Source organism: Aplysia californica, unplaced genomic scaffold (assembly GCF_000002075.1).
Source record: "Aplysia californica isolate F4 #8 unplaced genomic scaffold, AplCal3.0 scaffold00263, whole genome shotgun sequence".
Taxonomy (NCBI): domain Eukaryota; kingdom Metazoa; phylum Mollusca; class Gastropoda; order Aplysiida; family Aplysiidae; genus Aplysia; species Aplysia californica.
In genome coordinates, this window is record NW_004797533.1 from 516,770 (window position 1) to 518,433 (window position 1,664).

Here is a 1,664-nt window from a genome sequence, read left to right on the forward strand (position 1 = left end):
CCCCCCCCCCCTTTTCCCTTTTATCACCAGAAATGATGAAAAAAGGAGTTTGAGTCAATGGTGTGTGTCGATGAGGGGGAAAAGGGGGTGGGTGCGTGCGTGTATGTTGAAAACAATGTTGTCAATAGGAAATATATTATATAAGAAATAACATGCTGCTGTATGCAATAAACACAAACACTGTTCTAATGCAAACTGCTTTAATGTTGTTGTTTTTGTTTTTGTTTTTTAGGGGGGGGGGGATTCTTTTGTCCCTTGCCCATTTCTATGAGATTGACGCCATCTGATTTGTAGTGATCATAGTGTCCAATAGTTTATTTCGTACATAATTTTTATAACGTGTAAATGTCACATACATAGATTCAAGTAGTGTAAGTAAAGAGAAGCACATCCACTAAATAACAGCCATACTATGCAGGGGAAAAGCAAATCTGATAGACAGAATCAAAACAAGGCAAAAAGAAAGTAAGACCTTCTGGCGGCGTCCTCCTACCACCTACGCCAATTTTTTGATCAGCGAAGGTATTACGCAAACATGTCAAATGCATCACATTAAATCATATTGTTATTATGATCCGTCATAAACATTAAAAACATCATAATATACATACGGTTCATAATACTCACAGGATGAGAATCTTGTCAAATGACGTAAAAAAGACAGCAACAAAAAATCATCAAACAACAAATAGCCAAAAATAAGAGGAAAAACTCAGCGTCGAATACATACTCACTCCTTGTCGCTGGTCCGTGTGGCACAGCAAAGCACAGCGCACGTGCCATTGATCGTGGCGTCGAGGCAACACGTCGTCCTAGCAGGGAGACCACGGACTCTCAGGTCTGGTATCCGCCTGGCCCCGCGCGCAAGCCGCGCTCTGACACTGGATGGAACTGGAATTTCACGTCTCCCGACTGGAGACAAATACTCAACAAAGCCACCGTGCCCAACTGTTTACTGACCTTTGTTGTAGTAGTAGTAAGGAGAATTATTGGTCGCTTTTAAGCACAAGCGGGCTATCCCGGAAAATGCTGTTTTGAGATAATCGAAGGCAAAGTTTTACTTTTAGCCTCTTGTTCAGTAACTTTAAGTGACACGGAGATTTTCTCCAAAACCGAAAAAATTGACACACCAATGAAACCAAAATTCTCGCATAGGTAGGGCAATGCCCACTTTTGGTGCAGGTCAAGATAAATTTCTGGAACCCCCCGAAATCTGGGTTAGCCGTCTTTAAAAGCGACCAATTTAGAGGAGTCTAACGATCGAAGAGTAGAAACTCACGAAGGAAAGAGAATTTTAAAAAAAATTCTCTCGTTCTGCTTTTTCTCAGTATCCCACCAATCCACCCCATCCCCCCCTCCCCGCCCCCCCCCTTCTTTCTCCCTTTCTCTCTCTCCCTCTTATTTTCACCCCCTCTTTCCTTCTCCCCCCCCCACCCCCTCTCCATTTGATTCTCCCCCTCCCTCTGTCACTTTCTCTCCATCTCTGACTCTCTCCCTCTGTCTGTTTATATGTTTGCTTTCTGTCTGTCTTTCTGTCTGTTGTTCTGTCTGTCCTTCTGTCTATCTTTCTGTCTGTCTGTCTGCCTCCTGCCTCCTCGGTGTCTCTCCCCCCCCCCCCCCCCCCTTTCTCTTTCTCTCGCTTTTTCTCTTTCTTCTGCCCCCTT

The 1,664-nt window shown here is 44.1% G+C and overlaps 1 protein-coding gene across 3 annotated transcripts in view; it reads right to left on the bottom strand.

The window, feature by feature from the left end:
- GPHA (glycoprotein hormone alpha subunit) overlaps positions 1 to 841 on the bottom strand; it is an 8,108-nt gene extending 7,267 nt beyond the window's left edge. The window contains exon 1 of one of the 3 annotated variants that reach the window (XM_035970394.1): positions 731 to 841. In XM_035970394.1, the coding sequence (XP_035826287.1) occupies positions 731 to 783 (53 nt within the window). In that variant the 5' untranslated portion in view covers positions 784 to 841. The other 2 variants (XM_035970395.1, XM_035970396.1) reach the window with 2 other exon arrangements.
- Between the last annotated feature and the right edge of the window lie 823 nt (positions 842 to 1,664).